A 19,794-nucleotide genomic window follows, 5' to 3' on the forward strand; every position below is an offset into this window, starting at 1 on the left:
GGGAAGGGGACCATAAACACATCCTCCATCCCACGACTAATATTTTCTAATTGTGCATAGCTAGAAGTATTGAAATCAAATATCATTAGATACCACTGGAATATAATACTGCTTAAGAAGAAGGCATAGCTGAAACAACTACAAAGAGTGAGGTCAGGTCACTGGCACAGGCTGTTCTATTCTATATTGGACCAACTGGAGCTAGAATGATTTAAGAAAAAAAAAAAAACCTTATAAACAAGATATGCCAGCATCGTAACACAAGTTCAGCAATGTTGTGTGAGCAGAAAGGTTCACTGTTTTATTATTTGAACACATATTTCAGGCACTATATATCAGATTGTTAGGAAACTGTTTTAATGTAATAAGGGCTTCATTTCCCTGCAAATGCACCAATAGTTGCTGTGGACAGAGCAGAAGTGCTGAGAACCAGCTTTAAAGCACCAGAAGAGAAGTGTAATGGTTGTCTGCTCCACGAGTAATCAGACTCGCATAGAGTCAGTGCCAATAACCCTTCAGTACAGAAATATGCAAATCCGTTCTGACAAATTTAACTGCAATCTTCCATTTGTGACTTTCAAAGTACTGGAGCATATGTTTTTGGTCAGCCAAAAGCTTCCTGCATTCCCATGTTCTGTCCAGGAGGGTAAAGGGGGCTCCCATACCACTAATCAGGATGTTCAGAAGTAGCACACTAAACTTCTAACCATAGTTCGGTTGATTGGTGTTTCCATGGATTACTCACAGACATGTATTGCTTCCAAAAAAATACAACACTGGTGAGGTTGTTTCTAGCAGCCCAAGGAGTTGTTGAGGAAATACTGCAGTTCGTTAACACTGATGTGGACATTTCTTTTTTGGCACACTCCTCCTTTGCTTATAATAATAGGAGCTGAAAACACTTCAGCATTCAGATGTGAATCATCATGAGCAGTGATACCATACAGATAAAGAGGGCATCCACAAAATTAAGATTTAGAATCACATTAATTTAGAATCACATGAGGCAAGAAAATAAATCATAGGCTAGCCCCATTACTTTCTATAGGAACAAGCTGTACTAAGAAGGGCAAAGCAAATGAAGACACCATTGTAGAGGAAATCCATCGTTAAGAGGCCTCTTCTAGGGGTCCACATTTCCTTCTATAAAGGATCAAGGCTAAATCCAATTCAACCCTGAGCATACATGGCTGTTCCCTCCTTAGAAATGACAAGGAGGACCCTGGGTAGCCTGGTAGGAATGGATAGAAAGTGATTACAACAATTAACACAGGACGAGTCTCCCCACAGCCACCACTGTCCTCCTCTTAAGAGACAGAACCCTCTGAACTAGAAACTACAAAAAGGCAAAGCATCCTTCTGGAGGAAAAAAACACACACATACTCGAGCCAGGAATCTGGCAAAATGCTAGTGAAGATTAAGGCAACAATTGGACAAATCTCATGACCCTCTCCCTTGAAATGCTGCTGGAAGCCAGGAAGACACAGCTACAGCTTTGTTTCTACATGACCCAGATACAAAACAGTTTTGGTCCTCGGCTGTTCTTCACTTTTTATGAGTGTATCTATTTTAAACAAAGACATCTGAGCTACAGTAGAGATCCATACAGTCATAAGGCACCAATGACTACATGCTAAAAAGGCCTCATGGAAAAAACCTGAAGTCACCCCATCTGACTAGAAATGTACTGCTTCAGCAAAAGAAATATAGTCACAGGAGTTTTCAGTTGTTTGAATTTCTGCTTACGCCTTTCCACTTTCAGTGGTGACCTCAAGATGAAAGGCAGTGTTCTTTAGCTATCTCTGCCTCACCTGTTACATTCAAGTCAGACAAAATAACAGCAAACAAAGCCATTTAAGCCATTTACCCAGAGGAAAACTTATTCCAGAAAGCCTGGAAGTCAAGGCATCCAATACATCCCACATCAGTGAAAATATTTCAAAGGCCTCCTTGTGATTAGGAAATTTCATGTTTCATCTTTAAACAATAAAGGTAACACCAGCAGGAATGCCACAGATTCTGTTTGGTCTGCTTACATTTAAAGCACAAAAGCTTTGGTCTTTTAGAAACTAAGTCCACATTCTACCTCCAACCCTTCTTCCCAGACTCCAGGTTCTCCATCTCAACTACGTGATTCAGACCCTTAATGACATCAGAAACTTAGATCCTGGCCTCAGAGCTTAATACTGAAGCTTGTGCAAGTTAGTAGGAAGGCACAGTGTCAAACTGTTAGCACTTTATATAGTTCAGAGAAAGTATCTACTGGCCTCCCTACTCAATGAGAGAGAACAGTTACACAGCCATTTCAGTAAGCAAAACTAACTAAATGCAGTACGACTTTACCCAAAGTCATAGAATTTCAGATTTGCCCTAATACAAGTTAGCTTTCCCAAGCTACCCCAGGAATATGCAAGTGTCGTTCTTTCTTCTGTTGCTGAACTCCAGCATTTACCAAAAACTCTATAAATAAGACCATGGTCGCTCTTCTGTAGTGGTTCCAGCACAGCACGATTATGAGTGAGTGATGGGAGAGGATGAGAAAGAAGGGAGAAGGGACTGCAGAGCGGCAAGCGCAGGGGAGAGTTTACATGGACTCAAACTCATCAATGCGCTGCTTGGTGTTGCCCTGCCGAATCTGACGGAGGGTCTTGTACTTGTCTCGGCCCAGCCGCATGTTCTCAGCGTGGATCATATCATTGGCCGTCTTCTTGGTTTCATCCCGAGCGTTTGCCAACTCTGAGGAAAGAGCCTAGTGAAGGGGACAAAGACAGCAGTGGGTTAGCCAAGCCAGAACCTCAGTGCCAGGCAAGGAAGTTCCTTGTTAATCCTCCTACACAGGAAACAGATAAGCTCAACTGCATACTGTCTTGGGCAACCTTCTCCAGCTGAGCCTTCTTGAGCAGAATAGTGAGACTAGATGATCTCAAGAGATCCTTTCCAACCTAAGCAATTGTGTGGAAGTTGCAAATATTTTTTCTCTATATTTGAAAATAGTAAACTGCAGGTGCTTCCACCTTACTTATCTTTGTCCAGCACAGTAAGAAAGACTGTCACTAATTTATTTCAGAGGAAGGAGAAAGTCCAGTGGAGAAATACCTAAAGACTTCAAGATTGCCTTGCAGAAATCAAGCAACTACTAGCCTTCTACCACAGAAGAAATGCGTTGTGCATGACAGAGGACACCTCTGTCACTCTACCTATACATGACCAACATAGCATGACGCAAAACAAACCAAGTCTGTTTCAAGCCATGCAGCCAGAAGACATTTTAAAAAAAAAAAAAAACCTACAGAAAACAAGCTACTACCACTTTCTAAGCATCAATACCTGAAGAGTGGAATTCCTTATGAGAAGGAGGTAAAACATTTCTACCCCTTTTTCCCCCGCACATGCTGAGCTGTAGCAGCTACTATCAGCATTTCGCAGTGCAATCCGTTCAGACAGGACAGTTACAGCCTGTTGCAGAATAAGAATTCAACCAAGCCTTCCAATTCATTTAAGCTAGACTCTGAACAGCTGTCAGGTAGCTGGCAAGACTCACACAAGCATACTCTATCTCACAGATGCTGCCTCTTGGCATTGCTTGAAAAGACTTCACTGTTTCCAATGAAATAGAAATGAACTAGAGACAAGTTCTGCCCCTTTTCCCTAATGGTAAGCAGCAATCCAATCAAGTCATGATCACCTTTTCCTTCACTCACTATTCACTACTCCCTTCTTTTATTCCTTCCGTTTTAAGGAATTCCTGTAAAAGCTCACAGTCACAGTGACAAAATGAATAAAAGCAATGCCCATGCACATACACTCGGCTGCAAACTTTTTACCTTCAAGTGTTTCTGCACTCGTTCGTTTTTCTCTGCTTCAGTGGTACGCTGCTCCTCGCTGCGGTCCTTGATGGTGGCCTCTGATCGAAGCTCAGCACTGGCTTCCGCTGCATTTTCATCCTGCTCATCATCATGCTCGTTCTCAGAGTGCATTGGCTCAGTGACATGAGGAGTGCTCATGGCAGTCTTCAGCTCCTCTTTGGTCTTTTCTAGGTCCTCCTGCACCATTTGTGCCTGCAATAAGACAGACCACACTTAGTCTGTGCAACTCAGATGTGACTAACTTCTTGCAGAAGCACACAAAAATGCTACTTAAGAGCCCTACATCTCTTGCACACTGAAGCGGTGTGTTCCAAAACTACTCAGTCACAGTCACTAGCAACATTTTCTGCTGGCTTACGCATCAGAGATTTAAGGAATGGTTATAACCCATGGAAAATGACCTATAGGTCTAATCAAACTATTCCAAGCTGGAGTTAGAATGCAGCACTCATTTTACAAGACAAAAAAAAAAGCAAAACAAAAAACCATAAAGCTGCATATTTGCAACAGCCTCAGCTTGCAGACACCTCGTCTAGTGGCAGTATTCTAATGTAGTAGTTTAGGTCACAAAACAAAATGAAGATTAACTCCACAGAAATTACTGCTGCTACTTCAGATTCTGCTTTACCTTCTGCTGCCACTCCTGGGCCTCACTCTCTTTCTTCTGCCTGGCCAATTCCAGCTGTGTGATCCTAGCTGTGAGTTCTGCCATTTCAGCAGCCTGCAAAGGAAAGTGGGGACAAAAGAGAAGTACTTGCTAAATGAAGCATTAGTCCAAGTTCTGAATAAAAACAGTATCTCTAATACATTTCTTGTAAGGAGGATACTTCAGTCCCACTGATATCTAAATGATGCAAGTGGAAAAAAAGAAAGGGTTCTGTTGAGGGTTTTTTCCTCCTCCAAATACAGCTACAGTACTCACATCTTTGAACTCAAGCCAAGGAAAGCAATTAATGAGTTCTACATGCTGTTCTCAGCATCAGATACTATTGTAAGTTAAAAAATAAAAAAAAAATCAGTCTCAGTGTACTGCACTGAGTAATAGATAATAGTACTGCACTTTGTAATAGATAACAAACATGCATATTTAAATCTTAATTCATCATCTTTAATGTCTATCCTGAAGAACTAAAATATACTTCTTCACTATATTCATAGCTTAATTTGTTCTATGACCTTAGAAAGACCCCTACAATGTCACTGCCCTACCACATTTTCAGCTAACCCACTCACCAGTTGTTCCTGGGTCTTTTGTTGATCATGGGATGCTTTTAGCAGGGCTTCCTTTGCCTCTTCTGCTTCTCTACGTTCTTTAGCCAGTTTTTCTGCTTCCTCCTGAGCTCGCTTTCTTTCCTGTTCCAGCTCCATGGCTCTACGGGTCTGTTCTTCCAGTTCTGAAGGAATAGCAGAGTACATTTGAAGAGAAATAAAGCAAAAAAGGTAGTAGGAGGGTGCCCTTATCCCTACCTCCTGGATGGAATCTTTCCTACAGAGATAATGGACAGACTCAAGCAACTATGTATGCCCTTTCCTCCACTTTACATTGCAAGTGGAGATTAAAGATGAAGAGCTAGACCTGCAAGCCAGCAGATTACTTGCTGATTGATCTGTGGGAAGTACCCATCTTGAAATGACATCCTTAAAGACAGAAAAACATGCTGCATTCCAATTGGGCACTGCATAGTAATGCTGGCCAAGCAACTAGATTGTAAAAGCCAGGGCACTGGCTGATATGACCCTCGCTACACTTTCTGATTCTTTCCTCTACAGATGTGCTAAGATAAAGCTTCCAGCTGGCATGTGGACAACTGAAAGAGAATCTAGCTGCTAAAGAGGCAGCTTGGCTGCCCCCCACCTCTTTAATACAAGCCATACTTCAGAGTATTTGCATCTGCTGAGTTGCATTCAGCTTCAGAAGGCTAAACTAGGGCCTTAACATTAGCCAGCACAAAATACTGGAATCTGAATGAATTGGAGATGCTCCTAGCTTTATTATTTGAATCTTTCTCATTCAGACTACCCAGACTGTGCATCTAATGGAATACTAGAGTATTTTCTATTACCTTGCTGAGCCTTCTTGGTTTGCTCCTCAATTTGCTTGAGTTTTTCCATCAGCTCCTCCTTCTCACGTTCAATCTTCTCCTTCTCTTTCTCTGCCAATTCCCTCTTCTTCTTCTCATTCTCCAGCAGGGCTCTGATAATGGGGAAAGTCATAATGCAATTTATAATTTACAGCTGTAGTCTGTAGTTCTTTCTAGTGAAACTATAAGCACACAAGAGAAATGCGCTAGATCACTCAGCTGATGATCTTTACTCCATATGTGCTCCTTTTAAGTGAAGAAACAAAAAGCTTGCTTTGCTGGCATTCACCTTAGTGGAAGTTCATAATAGTAATGCTACTAACTGAAGATCCTTATATCAAGATTCAGATTAACCCTTTCAAATAGATGGGCACGCATTTAATTCCAAGGAAGTGGTGGTAAACCACACCTGTGATGAGAGCCACTTCCATCATCTCATTAGATATACTGAAGCAGAAAGAAGTCTTCCCGTTCTTGGCTCAAGCAGGTTAGCATGCATGCTGCCAGCACTTCTATCTAGCACATGATACTACTGTGGAGTGACCAACCAAATCCGGGTTACTCAGAACCTTGCACAGACCTCTCCATCTGTTTCTGATGCTTCTCTTCCCGAGCCTGTGCTTTCATCTGCTGCACCTCAATGGTATCTGGTTTACGCCTGCGCATGTAGAGCTCATGGTTTCCCATACAAAGTGCCAGGATACGTTTGTTAATCCGTAACCGAGGGGCATAGAATACAAAGTCCTTGGGACAAGAAAAAGGCAGAATTAAAATTGTTCCTTCAGTGTAGTAAACCCTCTATGTATGCAACACACACCAAAACTCTCAACTTTCTAATACTGCTAGCCAGCATTTCTGATCAGTGTCTAATTCACTGCTGGTAGTAGTCAGACCTCCGTCTTTCAGGAGTGAAATTCAAGATGATAAATTGACACAGGGCAGAATTGCCTAACTTCCTGTTACAGTCTACTTGGTATCATCGTAAAGCACTTGTAGTACACAGAGTATGTAGCAGCTTGGCTCTTTTGTTTCATTAGAAATACAATCATGTCCAACCACGGGTGAGTTTACTAGGAACACTGAGGCTGTGCCTTCCTCCACTTTTATTACCACTTAATTCTTTAAATCTGGTCATCCAGATCATGTGTAAGTTTTTCTCTTATGCCACAGAGTGTTAAAAATTATGTCCTAAGGAAAAATAACTTAATTCTGTTAAAACAAAAACAGCAGCAAGAAAATGATTCCAAGCAGCTGAAAAAAAAAAAAAACAAGAATGACCAGAAGAACAGAAGGTATCAGCTGACAGGATATTAACAGGCCTCAAAGAGTAAATTAACTTAAATAATGTTCATTAAAATAAATAAGGAAAAAATGTTCCCAGTGCACCCTACAAAATGATGCGAAGCTTCAGCTTCAAGTAAAACACAGTGAAAGGTGATCCCATGCTACTAAAGTCAATGGAAGCATACAACAGTTAGCACAGGTGCTTCAGATCCCCTAATCGAATCAGAGAATTAAAGTGGTTGTAGGAGAACCAGAAACCCTAAGCAAAAAGCCTCTCTCTGACTTTGGACAGCATAAAGTTGCAATGAACAAATGCCTCCCTTCCCAGCCTGAACCAATTTCCATCTATCCCCTTATTGCAGTTCAATACATTCTTGACATACTGCCCCAAACTGGTAGTAGAGAACTACTTAAGCAACTACTGATGTTACTGATAAAAATAATATTTACAACTAAAATAAGTAAAACCACAGACAACTGATCATTCATTTTCTATGATCCAATAGCAATGGGGAATGGCTTTAAACTAAAAGAGGGAAGATTTGGTTTAGATGCTAGAAGGAAATCCTTTTACTCAAAGGATGGTTAAGCCCTGATACAGACTGTCCAGAAGTGTAGGTGCCTCTTCCCTGGAGGCCAGGCTGAATGCGACCTGGGCAGCCTGATCTGGTGAGAGGGCAACCTTGACCACAGCAGCAGGGGTGGAACTGGATGACCTTTCAGGTCCATTCCAAACCAAACCATTCTACAATTCATCTAAGAAGAAATGGAAAGTTCAAAAGCTTTAATATGGCTGTTGCTTCTTACTGGTGCTTTCTTGTCAATAGGCTTGATTACAAACTTCTTGTCATTGAAAGAAATATTTCTGATCTCACTCCAAGGGAATCCAATTTTTGGTGTTAGCCTGCAGAAGCAGAAAACAGAGGAGATATAAGTCCCACAACATTTCAAATTCCTGAACTACAACATAAAGCTCAAAATTCTGAAAAACCTGCCCTCGTGATATTTCAGTACTCTCAGGTTGACTGGAATAAGCAAATAAAATTGGTCAGATAAATGAACTAGGGAGCAGTTTTCCAATCCTGTTTGATTAAATGGAGAACAGCTGAAGAATGCATCCACATCAGGAAGACAAAGGATAGAGGTAAAACTAGCTTGGTAAGATTTGAGTGTCTCATGGGTTTTGCTCCTAAGCAGCACATTTTATGGGGCATTCTAGCAAAAACACAACTAAGAATGACACATAAGCAGCAGAGTTCAGTATAAGAGCAAAATACCAGAGCAGATTAACAATTACTTTTAACTACCTTTACACTGAAAAGGACAAGAAGTCAATGATGAGGAGAGTGGATTTATTACCTGTCATTCTGCTCATAAATGTTGAGTCCAAGAGCATCTACACCTAGCCAGAGTTCAGAGCCCTTTTTGTTTTTAATGCTGAAGTAGTTCACACCATACATTTCCAAGTCCTGTGCTATTTTTAGGTACTCCAAGACAGCATCTTCTCTGTATTATGCAAAAAGAAAGCAGATATTCTTTCTCAAGTCAATAAGCCATTTCATCAAGAAGGTGCTGACTATCTACACAGATAGAACAGCAATAGACTAGCCAAAGATTCCAAGAATCATCCTTGAAGACATGAGTGAACAAGCTCTGCAAGTCCAGTTTTATTTTTACTAACATCAGCCAGTTACATGGACTATCAAGGTCAGAGGCACATTGGCCTAGTTACTCTCAGTAAAATAAACTGATGAATGCTAACTCATGCTGGAGCAAGCTGCAGATTACTGTGCGACTTCATACAGTATACACTAGCATATATCACACTACCTTAAATACAGCAGTTTCACATGCATCAGTTACCTAATCATTCCTCGATGTTCTTCATGCCACACCTGGATCCTCTCCTCCCACTGGTCCTTGTTAAGCTTGTGCTGCTCCAGAACTCTAGAAAGAATACACTGGATTTTTGAGACCAGCCACTGTATTTATGCACACACCACCACATCGGTCCAGAGCAACGCTACATTAAATACTCCATGGACATCACAGCTCCCAACACAAAAAACATTTCCAGAAATATGGGTTTATAAGGCTAGGCAGAGACACATCAGTAGAGTATTCAAGGCTTCGGACAAATAACAAGCTGTATTCAGCTATGTTTCTCCTTGTACCATTACATTATCAGGCTTTTATTAGAGCTTCTCCAACTACTTCCAATTACAATTTCCTCAGCAGCAATAGGATCTTTAAGAGAGGCCTGAGGCTGTATCTTATTATGAATTCTCTGGCTAAGACTCCAAAAAAATTCCAAACATCTTAGCACAAAGATGTTTTAAAACTGAACAAATTCTCATACCTCTGTGGGAGCAGTTTGTCACTAGCAAGGTAACCAGACTTGTGCACTTCTTTATTGAAGTCTCCATACTTGGACTGGACAGCATAGGAAGCCAGTAGGACAGCTGTTTCTGGAGGACAGTAAATGTCATCATTCAGAATTGCCTCCTTCACTTGGAGGAAGAACAGGCGCTGTGTGATGTCCTGGATCAGCTCTTCAGCCACATCTTCCGGGTAGAACTTGGCTCGGAATTTGAAAAGAAGAGGGCTTTCCTTGCGTACATCCTGTGCTGTTACCTGGAGCAACAGAGTTATCAGATTTTATAGCTAACATGCCAAATGAAAGTGAGCAGGATTAATGGTCAGAAAGAGAAGACAAGCATGCATTAGAAAAAAAAAACCCTTTGTAACACAAATATGAATGGGCAAGATGCTCACATGAGCATCACATTAACAGTTACAAGGGCAGTTAACAGATCTTGCAGGCTAGGGAAGATTGACTGTATGATAGGAATAGGGATGCGTGACCCATGAAGAATAAGAGGATGCTGTCCAGACATGAACAGATGAGATCAGGAAAGTCAGGCCACAGACGGAATTGACCTTAGCAAAGGATGTGGTAAAATAACAAGAGATTCTACAGGTACACTGCTCAGAAGACAATGGTCAAGGAATGTGATAAATGAGAAGGAAGAAATTGCAACAGTCATGAGAAGGCTGAGGTACTCAACAAGTTCCTGGCCTCAATCTTCACAGAATCACAGAATTTGAGGGGTTGGAAGGGACCTCAAGAGATCAGAGTCCAACCCTCCTCCTAGCACTGAAGCAAGTTCCCTACAACAGGTCTCACAGGTAGGCACCCAGACCAGGTCTTGAATATTTCCATAGAAAGAGGCTCCACAGCTTGTCTGGGAAACCTGCTACAGTGCTCCATCATCCCTATTGTAAAGTTCTTCAGCATGTTTGTACGCAGCTCCCTATGTCTTCACAGGCTTCCCACATTTCTCATGCCCTTGAAGCTCTAGGTGAGAGTTGGAGGAGTAAAATTCCTCTTGCTGTAGCGTAACAGCAAGTTTGAGACTGCCTGATAAGACTAATGTATACAGGTCTATGGGACCCAATGACACACATCCCAGGATCTTGATGGAACTGTACATAAAGGCTGAAGGCTGATCATAAGGAAAGAATGCCACCCAAAATAACCTGGTCAAGCTTGAAAAGCAGGACCATGTGAACCTAATGAGGTTCAACAAGGTCAGGTGCACAAAGTTAAACTTGCATTGCTGCAATCCCAATTATATGTACAGACTGGGAGAAGAACTTATTGAGAGCAGCCCCATGGAGAAGGACTTGGGGCTTCTGGTGGACAAAAGCTTGACACAAGCCAACAGTGTTTACTTGCAGCTCAGAAGGCTGGTGGTATCCCGGGCTGCACCAAAAGGGGCATCAGAGTTAGAGAAAGGGTTAACCCTCTCAGCTCTGTCCTCTTAAGGCCCTTATCTGGAATACTGTATCCAGGCCTGGGGCCCCCAGCACTACAAAGACATGGAGCTGCTGGAGAAGGTTCAGAAGAGGGCGACAGAGATTGTCAGAGGACTGAAACATCTCTCCTAAGAGGAAAGGTTGAAGATAAGCTTGTTCAGTCTGAAGAAGAGAAAGCTTCGGAGAGACCTCACTGCAGCCTTCCAGTACTTAAAGGGAGCTTATAAAAAATCGTTCTCTCTCCTGTTTATGTGGTTCTATAGGACAAGGGAAAATGGTTTTAAAATAAAAGATGAGAGAATTAGATTATACTAGGAACTTTTGTTTTATTTTTTTTTGTTTGTTTTTCCTTTTTTTAACAAAAAAGTTTTCGTTGTTGTTGTTTTTTGTATTGTTTTTAATTTTTTACTCAGGGTATGGTGAGGCACTGGCACAGGCTGCCTATTAGAGTTGTGGCTGCCCCATCCCTGGGGGTGACTGAGACCAGGCTGTGTGGGGCCTGGCCAGCCTGATCTGGTGAGCGGCAATCTTAGGTTGGAACTAGATGATTTTTAAGGTCCCTTCTATGCCTATGACTCTAACAATCGAAGGAAGGTGGTATCAACTCCCTAATATTGCTGTAACTTCATGTCCGTAAAGAAGCAAGATCCCTGATAGAAGTACAGAGTCTGCTCCTGTCCTCCAAGAGAAGGGAACCTCAGACAAATGAGAGGTTGAAGCAAACATACCTTTTTATTTAATTTGAGCCACGTTGAGAATCCCTTTGTATCTTGATACTGGAGTCCAAAGAACCAGACTTCTCTCAGACCAATTGTCTTGACAACCTGCAATAAAGATAATTAGCAAGAGCCATGGCCAGACAGGCTGATCTCACTGGTAGCAGAAAACCTGTCTGAGGTAAGTTCAGATGAGCAGAGACAAGCAGTGCCCTAGCATTCTGCCATCCCCGACACTGTGCTCATACATAGATGACAGAGCATCTGAGAAATCCCATGTGGGAAACACATGCATCTCTTTCCCCATATCCTTAAGATTTGTTGTTACTTAAAATCAGATACTATATTGATTAGCCACTTACAAGCCAACTTTTATAGCCAAAATACAATGCAATGGATCTGTCAGGTGTAGCAGGAAAGAACCTCCACAGGAAATATTTATGCTGGCATAGAAGCTCTCTCCTTAATCATGTCTCTAGCAGGGCACAACTGTTACAAAAATAAGAGTTAAGGCAGCTTTACAAATATACTGTAACAAAAAAAAAAAAAAAAAAGCGCATCATGGGGGAGGGCAAGACTACTGCAATATAATGCTGGTAGAAAGGAGAGAGAATTTTTTTTTATAACACAAGTTCACCAGCACAAGGCCACCACTTTGTGCTCTGGCAAGTCTGAGACACACCTGCTATAGGGTTCATTCAGTCTAAAAACTGAAATTCCTTCACATCCTTCCCGGACACCCTGGAGTTGATCTTATGCCTGCAAACAGGGCAACGACCTTTAACTTCTACTACCAGACAAAGGAGGAGAAAGGATAAAACACTTATCTTGAGGTCTAACACTGTACCTGGAGTACTGCTTTTCAACACTACCCCCCCCCCCCCCCATCCTCCTTGCTTCCAGCTTTCCTCCTGCAGAGGCTAAAGGATTTGACAAATAGTTGAGGTAGATTTAGTCCTGCCTTGTCCCATGATTTACATGATGCCTCTCTAATTCTCTAATTTCTTTTAAGTTACTTCCTTGCTGATTCCTAAAGATGTGCTCTATTCTCTTTTATGTGGAGTCCAGATTTGTAAAGCCACAAAATTAAGGACACGGGATCCCTGCAAACATATTACTAGTTCAATTATTTAGGGCTTGGATCAGACATTTCTGCTGGCTTTACAGAAGTAGTATCATGGCAGAAAAAAAAAAAAAAAAGAGAGAGCTTTCAGCAGCTGCATGCTATTAGAAACACACACACACAACCTACATAAGGCCACATAGACTATACACTATTCTTCAAGTCCATGAAATTATTCAGCCTATCTTTGCCTGAATATGGAGAGCTGGCCTAAATAACACGTTAAACAAAGAATGTAGGTCTGATAACCCTTCACGTACACACGTCACATAGTGGGACGCATCCAGCTAAGGAGGGTTTCAAAAAAGCATTAGATTTCGCTGTATATATATAGAAAACTCTTGGTAGAAAGAGAGGAAGAAAGGCTGTCCTAGAGCCTAAGAAAAGCTTTGTTCTCTGCAATATTAACATTTGAATGGAATGGAGGCTCACCCCCACTGCTGTATGTGTCTGCTTGCCTCACTTTCATTTGTCTGCAGCTTAAGCCTGGGAATTCAATAAGCTGAACTGCCAGCAAGGAGCTGAATGGCATCACACTGAGGCCTCGCACAAAAGGACTTTTATTCCACAGCAGAAGTCTGCACAGCAATTGCATTGACAACAATGGTCTGGACAGAGGAGAGGGGGAGACAGCACAGCACACACACAAGAACTTCACAGCCCCAGTCAGCTACTAAATCAAACTAAGATGCACTGCAATTCCTCCTCTAGGAATTATGTGAAATGTAAAGCAAGGCACATGGTGGCTTGTTAATCTGAGCATGGATCTGTACCATTCAGCCTTCATCCTGAAAGTAAAGGCAGATGATGGTAGCCTCTACCAAGTGACAGTCCTTTCCACCTCAGCTTCAACAGGATATTTGGTTCAATTTTGAAAGCAAAACTATCATGAACTAAAAAGTTTTCTACAGGAAAACTCCACTTTTTCAGGTCTGCATGGCTTTCTCACCTCCCCCTCCACAAACACCAGTCTCCTTCCCAGCTATTGTTCTTGCCATTAAGAGCTGTCTCACAGCAGAAGGAGGGCCACAAGTAGACCTCTTAAATGTAGATTTTAGCATGAGGATGACTGTTCAAGATTGCTACAGTTCTCAGCCTAGGAAAACTGTCTGGAGAAGAGAAGGCTCAGGGGAGACCTTACAGCTGTCCACTTGAAAGCAGAAAGTACCTGAAAGGAGATTGTGTCGGCCTCTTCTCTCACATAAATTGCAACAGGACTAGAGAGAATGTCCTCAAGTTGCACCAGGAGAGGTTCAGGCTGGATATTAGGAAAAATTTCTTCTCTAAAAGAGTGGTCAGGCACAGGATCAGGCTCTGTCTAGGGAGGTGGTTGAGTTACCATCTCTGGAGGTGTTCAAGAAACATTTAAATGTTGTTCTAAGAGACATGGTTTAGTAGTGAAATATTAGTGGTAGGCAGACATTTGGACTAGATGATTTTGGAGGAAATACACCACACATGCAAACAAGTGCAGATCCAGCATGAAAGCAATATTTACACAAAGACAAAAGCAAAGTATTCAAAAGACATTTCAAGTTCCTGCTTCAAAGGATAGAGCATCACAAAGCATCCACAATACTACATATGTCTCGAACATTGCCTGTTGTCCTTTCCAAAAATGAAAAGGCCATGAGAGGCATGTCAAGTATTTTTGACAGAAATCTGCTTGCAAACAATACTGCTGGACTGCTCTGACCTGGCTAATCTACCTCATCTGCAGTTTAATATGCCATAGTTTTTCTATTCAATTTAGTAAAAGAGGCACTTTGCAGATAAATGTCATTTAATTATCCTGCTTTCACTGTCACTGAAAACCTCTGTGCCACTGCTCGAATGTCCTTCCTTGATTAGGCCATGGTTTAGACAAGCAAAAAAATCTCTATCAGGCCCAGGTATTATTTGGCTTTATATCCTGCAATGATCATGACTGGGGAAGCCTTCTCTCAATTACTTTTCAAAATTGAATACAGCACTGACTCAGCTAGTATTCAGGCACATTATGTCCAAAATGAAGCATGAGTAGAGAGGAGTAGAAATGAGAATCCACAAAAGTAAAAGAAAAAAAAAAATACAAATTCCTCTTCTTAGTTCAATTGCAGAACCAGGTTCCTCAGAGAGTTCAGCACTATTACATATTCATCTCAGAAGCACTCCCTCCACCTCTTAAAGAGAGTAGTACTTTTAAAGTATAAACTGACCTTACCAAAACTTCAGATAACGTAATCCAGGCAACTCTGTGAAATCTGGACTTGGCCAAGAGAAAGATGCTGTGTGCACTAGCTGAATCTCTCTCTTACTAACATGCAAAAACAACAACAACCAGCAAATCTGAGAAGGGAAGAGAACAATGGCACTTTGACCAAGATTAGCTACAATGCTTGAAAGTCACTTATCCTCTAAAGAAGTAAATGGAACCATTGACATTACTGTTTGCTTCAGGTGCTGACCTCATACCCAGGAAAGTGTCTTGGGAAGGCCAACAACTTGCTGTCACAATCTAAAGTAATAGAAAGCTTTTCTAGTGTCACATTCCACTTTAAACTGTACTTGAATTCACAGCTCTTAACTGGACAGCTGTTGCCTTCAGAGAGATGGTGTTTTTGCTTACTCTAAAGGTTTATTCTGGCATGACATGCTGAGGTCACTATCTCTTGGATTCTATGATGTCTAAAAGCTAGTAATGAACAGTCTGAGGTCTGTGGTCAACTATAGGCTCAGACAGCACAAAGCAAGTCATTGAGAAGAAAATCTGCAGTCAGAGAAGTAGAGTTCATTGTAGGATGGAAAAAGTAGTACTGACTAAACAGTTTAGAAACCACTACTCAATTGTTTAAAAAAAAACAAAAAACAAAAAAAACCCACTGACATAAGGCCCATCAAGTTGGTAGAGATGCCACCCATCCATTGTACTATCCACTCAATAGGTCTAGTATTGCATACAGCTAAGATGCCTCTACAAGAAGCTAGAAGAAATAAGAGGCTTTCAAGGGGGAAAGAACAAGAAACCAAAATAATCCAAGGTCAAAAGCATCAGGAAAAAAAAAGCATTTGAGAAGCTGCCATGTGCAGCTGATTGGGTATATAGAAGAAGGGAGTATGCTTTCATACTACAGATGTGCTCAAAATAGAAGATTTAATGACTACAGCCAGAGACCACATTCATCCTTCACAGAGCTACTGGCTTTCCTGGTGAGTTGGTAAGCACTGCAGTTCAGCAAGTGACACTAAGAGGCACATAAGCAGAGCTGCTGAAGACAAGCTGGTATAGGCCTCCTGCCTCAACTAACAGTTTTGTCAGCATAAGCTATTTAATGCTACAGCTATACAAGCACTGGAAACAGGATGATATAGGTAGATCTCTAGTACAGATCATGATGTTACTACCCTATATATCAACTCATAAGGATTTTTCTGCTCCAAGGTATCTGATTAGAGAAGATAACAGTACATAAGTTTACTTCAGAATTTAGCCAAGCATGAGAGTGAGGCAGGAGCATCCCTACTTCAAGTCCATTTAATTACTATTAGTGCAGAACGTTCTCTCCAGATTCAAACTGCTCTTCCTCATGAAGAGATCATCTAGCTTTCAAGAAGTCCTTTTAATCCTTATTCAGATTAGGTAATCACTACACTGGGATAGATATATTTATTCTCCCTTTAGACACAGCGGGTGGAACCAAATGCTACCTAAACGCTGCTGAACAAAGCCAGCAGCGTGCACCAAGACAGATGTGTAACTAAAAACCTTGGTAAAACTTGTTTGCTTCTTGCCTAATTCAGAACTCACAACTCACTCAAAACGAAAGGGCACTCTGGGGCAAAAACATTCAGGGTATCTAAAAATTTTTCTGTGAAAGAGTTGAAGCAAGATTTCACACCAGGAGGTCAATGTACTGCAGCAGCAAAAACATAAGGTTGCTTTGTAAAGGAACTCTCTACCCTCAAAAAAACCCTGATGATGGCAGACACTTTTTCCACATTCAGCATCATGCACAAAACCTAGATTAGCAATTTCAGGAGCACCTCATAGCTTAATTAACACTCACTTCGCTCTTGTAAATCCTAGCATGAGACCAAAGGCCACCTCAGGATAGAAATTGAGATAGAGTGAACAGACATTAGTCAGACAGCAATCATTGCTTAGATCCCTTTAGTAGCATCAGCAGGGAAAACAGCCCTGGGCTAGCCCTTTAGAGGAACTAATCTACACAAATAGCTCAGCCATTTTGAACCTATCAGATACATGCCAGATGAAAGTATTAAAAAAAAAATTATGAAGATGACAAGCCAGAATTGGATAAGCTACAAGATTGCACTTCTCCTAAATTTTCTTAAGAGCGAACAAGTATTTGTTTTAAAGAGCAACGAAGAGAGACAATGGGGGTAAAGCAGAGCACTGGATTAAAGATTAAGTGAAGATGAGAACTATGTTTAACATATGCAACAGTAAGAAGCCTATAGCTACAGCATACAAGCACTTGCGCCCCTATCCCAGCAATTTTCAGCCTTGATGTGCAATTCTGACTGTGGACAAATTCTCTCTTCCACACATGCAGCTGTTCACAAAGGAGTGAAATCAATTACTAAGAGATGAAAAGTTCCCATACAGGAAAAATGATTACAAGCTTCACAAGCACAGACAAGCTGTTCAAGTCCAAGTTTCACACCACAATTTCATTTTGTACTAAATGTCCAGTGAGGCAAAAGCTACAGGTGGTCTAGAGCAGACTGAAAAATTTATGCAGATTTAAAGCACTACTGACTTCAGCAGCAACACTTCCTAGTACCTGGTGCTTTGTTTACACAATGCCAAAAATCAGATGTTGAAAAACAGTTACAGGAAGCATCCAACTGAAGAAGCACTTCTCCAAAAAATAAATAAATAAAGTAAAATAAAATTACAAAATTCAGTTCATCTCTTGATGAATTTAGGAGTATATAATGTAAGCTTTAATAGAATAAGGTTTCATTAACTAACTGGTGGAGTTCCACATTGCACACATGCATTCTCAATGGAATCCAGAACTAAATTCCATCTATCAAAAGAACTGCGAGTGTCTTGAGATCACATAGGGCTCAATATACTGGAGCTACATGGAAACAGCTGAGAAACTACACTGTAGCACAGAACTTTTTTGAAAGCCTTTTTTTCCTATCCCATCATAAAAGGGCACTCTTTGCTAAGCCATAGAATCTCACTCTACTGCATTCCAGGGCTGTGCTATAGAGGACAATATAGTATCTAGCTTTGAATCATTCAGGTGAGTATGAGGGAAAGTAGTTTGTGGTTAAACATAAAAAAAAAAAAAAAAAAAAAAAAATCAGGCTCTCCATCCCCACATGAAATAGCTGACCTCTACAGGTGGGTCTGCTCTTCAGTTTCTCTGTTTATTAAGACAGGCTCAGGGTAGAGCTGGTCCCAGAATGCCTAGTACTACCGAGCCACGGCCATACCTGGCATACCTGGTCTGGCAGTTCCTTCATCTGGTCATGAATCTGAGATTCATTTTACTTTCCTTCAAGCCATGAACTTATTACTCAGATTCTTCTCTGATTAGGAAACCCTTGATTTTTTGCTCAGTGTCCTCACAAAGCCTTGACTGTCTACAGGAAGAGACTACGTCACTTGCGAGCAGCACAGATGCTTTGAGTGGCTAGACAGTTGCCTAGATATGCCCTTCAGGATTACAGCAGGAACACACAGTGGAGCCTGTCAAAGTTTCAGCAACTGCAGTTAAGTCTGTCTTCAGCTGCTCCAAACTTGGGTTGCATGTCTCCCTCTTTCTGTTTGGACCAAAGTAGAAAGAACCTTGCCCAGTCAGTGAATGCAGGGGAAGGCTAAAGCACCTAGATGAAGGCTCAATATAATACAGTACATAACTTTTCTTAGTATCGCCCTCAAGCTGTGTTGGGAGCATAGAATATCACTTTGCGCGCACAATGCTGCAACAATGTTTGAAACCTCAGCTAAGACCATCCTGTTCCAGATCAGTTTCTCTTTGAAATCAATTACACAATGTTTGCAAGTAAGCCAAGCTTAACAGTAGCTGCCCTGTAAGACTGATCTCATGAGTTGGATAGCAGTAGATATCTGCAGCCACAACTCAAATTATGAACTACAGTACCAATACAGTTTAGTGAAAGTAAGAAAAGCTCCTAACATATTCTAAAAAAAAAAAAAAAAGAAAAAAAAAAGAAAAAAACCAAAACCAAACAGTAGTTTTGAAAAAAGCATGTCATTTCATATTTTTGAGTTCTCTTAAAGTTGCTATACACACTGTCATTTAATACTGGAAGCCCTCAGAAACTGTTGTCAGAATCACAACACTAGCATCAACTTCAGATCTTCTGCAGCTCCATTGCTTACCTGATCAAAGAGTTGTTTCCCTGTAGTGTTGGGCTGGATGGCAAATTCCAGCTCAGCATCCATGGTGGTAACACGCACGCTGATCTGGAAAACAGAACAGACATCATTATAATACATGCACTGACATTACACAATAATGAAAAACATCATCTGCCTCCATCCAGAGACCCATTCCCAGGCTTCTAAAAACTCCACTGCCAGCAGTTATAAAGTCACCTGCCCAGACAGCCCAGTGTTCCCAGCACCCACCACTTCAGCTTGCTCACAGAGCATAGCTTTCAGATGTCCTAGTGTTCATCCTGCCTGATGCAACTTGCATACAAATCTACATACTGATAACATATGAGAGGGCCATTTACAGCTGATGAGGTTGTATTTCTCAGTGTAGGAAATCCTGGAATCATTCAACAAAGCAAAGATGTCTCAGACCTCGGAACATATGAAGGATAAATATCAAGAAAGTTCTTGGAAGCAAAAACAACCTCAACCTGTTGCAGAAGAGTAGTAGGTACAGAACAATATTGTTCCAGTCTCCAT

The 19,794-nt window shown here is 41.3% G+C and overlaps 1 protein-coding gene across 1 annotated transcript; it reads right to left on the reverse strand.

Moving 5' to 3' along the window:
* Positions 1-2,585: 2,585 nt before the first annotated feature.
* MSN (moesin) lies at positions 2,586-19,316 on the reverse strand (the record flags this gene model as incomplete). Its single annotated transcript, XM_079541794.1, has 10 exons — positions 2,586-2,750; positions 3,826-4,059; positions 4,496-4,588; positions 5,101-5,261; positions 5,931-6,061; positions 6,529-6,692; positions 8,040-8,136; positions 8,592-8,738; positions 9,096-9,179; positions 19,258-19,316. The coding sequence occupies 10 exons, from the start codon at positions 19,314-19,316 to the stop codon at positions 2,586-2,588; spliced, it is 1,335 nt and encodes a 444-aa protein (XP_079397920.1).
* Between the last annotated feature and the right edge of the window lie 478 nt (positions 19,317-19,794).

This window comes from Tetrao urogallus (genome assembly GCF_951394365.1).
Source record: "Tetrao urogallus genome assembly, chromosome: 13".
In the NCBI taxonomy this organism is placed as follows: domain Eukaryota; kingdom Metazoa; phylum Chordata; class Aves; order Galliformes; family Phasianidae; genus Tetrao; species Tetrao urogallus.